Source organism: Cricetulus griseus, assembly GCF_003668045.3.
Source record: "Cricetulus griseus strain 17A/GY chromosome 1 unlocalized genomic scaffold, alternate assembly CriGri-PICRH-1.0 chr1_1, whole genome shotgun sequence".
NCBI classification, from domain to species: domain Eukaryota; kingdom Metazoa; phylum Chordata; class Mammalia; order Rodentia; family Cricetidae; genus Cricetulus; species Cricetulus griseus.
Window position 1 is genome coordinate 192,686,663 of NW_023276807.1, and position 2,278 is coordinate 192,688,940.

At 37.5% G+C, this 2,278-nt stretch overlaps 1 protein-coding gene across 1 annotated transcript; it reads right to left on the reverse strand.

The window, feature by feature from the left end:
* Positions 1 to 342: 342 nt before the first annotated feature.
* Hesx1 (HESX homeobox 1) lies at positions 343 to 1,804 on the reverse strand. The gene is made up of 4 exons (XM_027389343.1): positions 1,648 to 1,804; positions 877 to 1,076; positions 526 to 627; positions 343 to 444 (listed from the first exon to the last, which is right to left on the reverse strand). Exons 1-4 carry the CDS (start codon positions 1,802 to 1,804, stop codon positions 343 to 345), a joined length of 561 nt encoding a protein of 186 aa, XP_027245144.1.
* Positions 1,805 to 2,278: the final 474 nt, after the last annotated feature.

Here is a 2,278-nt window from a genome sequence, read left to right on the forward strand (position 1 = left end):
CAGGTGTGTCTGATAAGTGTTAGGGGGAGGAGAGGGGATGAATATGACTGAAATACATTAATACATCTATGAAATTCTCAAAGAATAAAGTATATTAAAATAGCTGTCATTTCTAAAAATTTTATTAAAATATATAGGAAAGTTTTTTTTATTATGACTAAAAATGTCCAGATATAATATGTACTATGCTAGAATCATAATTGTTTTACAAACTTCCAGGAAGAATGACAATATTCAGATTCGGTACAGGAAACAAATGGTAACAGTTTAAATACTTGGTATTTCCATTGATTCCTTGTGTTCTGAAATTGGATGAGAATTCCACACGTGTAAATTTTTAAACTATTTCAGAAGATCTGTGTTGAAGGTTTTTTTTTTTGCCATTAGAAACTGTGATTCTCTACGGGACCTTTTCAGCTTTGCTCGACGATTTTGGAACCAAATCTAAAATCAAGGGGAAATAAAACAGTTCTCAGACACATTACTGTATTTTCATCACAGGTAACAATTGTGCTTGAAAATTACCTGTATCCTGTCTTCCTCTAGATTCAGCTTTTGAGCTAAATCCTCCCTGATGTCTATGCCAGGATAGCAGTTCACTCTGAAGACATTTTCCAATACTTCAACCTAGAATAAGGAAGGAATACTTTAAAGTGATAACACTCTACATGTCACCAAAATTGGGTTTTCATTTGTCAGATAAAAAATGCATTTAAACTTGGGCAGTTAACCAAATGCATTTAAAAAAATTGATTACCCTGAGACCTTTAAAATATGATCCTATTGTTTCTACATCCCAAAGTGAATGACTTTTGTTCACCGGGGCATCGGTTACAGCCTTTGTGTAATCAGTATTGGGTGAAAAAATCTTCCCACCTGATTTTGGGTAAAAGCAGTTCTTGGTCTTCGTCCTCTGTACCAACTTAACTCTCTTTTCAGAGGGAGTGTTTCTGAGGTTGAAAAATAATTTTCATGTTTTGAAGCTCTTTCTTCTGGCATCGGGTGATCCACTAGACAAGGAAATGAGATCTCACTGGGAAGATCTGGGTCATGTAGGCAGAGGTTGCCATATTTCTCTAAAATCAGAAGAATAAACTCTGTGTTAGATTGCCTGTGTTTCACAGATTCAGGCAAAAGACATTTCAGTAACTTATTTGAATTTTCCTAGAGAATTTTTCAAGGTTTCACAAAAGAACTGCTTTGCCTATCACCCAAAAAAGAAAGAAAGAAAAGAAAGAAAGAAAGAGAAATAAAGAGAGAGAGAGAGAGAGAGAGAGAGAGAGAGAGAGAGAGAGAGAGAGGAAGGAAGGAAGGGAGAAACAAAGAAGAAAGGAAAGATAAGAAAAATCCTGCCTTGATGATAGAGAACATTTTGGACTCTACCATTTATTTTTCAGTGAAAAGAGATTTAGAACGCCTGATGTGTTACTCATACACAGAGGGTCTTCTTAAGCAAATGTTAGTTCCATCTGTGATTGACTTAACGTCTATTCCCATCTACGGCAGGTATTCTATTCCTTTACGATCCTGTTAGGGCCTTTTTGTATTTATGGAACAGAATGAAAACGTACTTTCTAATTATATACTGTGTGAAATAAAGGACAAACTAAAAAGGCAGATGAATTCAAAAATTAAGTCGTAGCATACCTGAGTCGCCGCAGGTGTCTGCCCACGGTCTGTGGGGTCTTAGTGACGGTACACAATCTTTTTTCTGGTCCAGTCCTAAAATGCTCTCAATTGAGAAGGAGCAGGATGAGGGTTTGCTTTCCCCGAGCTGAGCACCTTCCTGAAGGCTGGGAGACATCCTCTTCTGTGTCGGACAGAGCTGGAGGGCTCCTGCCACACGTGTGCAGGGCTGGGATCTTCTAGCCTTTCACTTTATAGCTTTGTTGACTCGGGGGCTGGGTTTTGAACGTCACTAATTAAAATCCTGTTTTAGAAAGTTTTAGCAAGTCAATGAACACTTGCCCAGCCAGCAGCTTAAGGAGTTAATTGTTTATTTGTTTGCAAGTAATTAGCAACTAATGGCGACACCAGGGGGCCACCTACAGGGACAGAAAGTGTTATCTCTCCTAAGCAGAACGCAGACTTAACTTTCTTGAAAGAAGTGATGCGCAAATGTAGCACTCCTCTTTTATTTGAGATCACTAATGTATAAAATCACGTTTTTATTCTGAAGTTTATATTTTCCAGGATTCTAGTTACCTAAATGTACAGGACAGAGAGAAAAGCAGTCATGTAAACAATAATCTGATTTAGTGAATGTTCTTCCAAGGAA

Excerpts from the sequence above, each read along its gene's own strand:
- Hesx1 (XM_027389343.1), bottom strand. The coding sequence starts at position 1,804 with ATGTCTCCCAGCCTTCAGGAAGGTGCTCAGCTCGGGGAAAGCAAACCC. Across the intron at positions 1,077-1,647 it reads AGACACCTGCGGCGACTCAG|AGAAATATGGCAACCTCTGC; the intron begins GTATGCTACGAC and ends TTCTGATTTTAG. Across the intron at positions 628-876 it reads CTGCTTTTACCCAAAATCAG|GTTGAAGTATTGGAAAATGT; the intron begins GTGGGAAGATTT and ends TCCTTATTCTAG.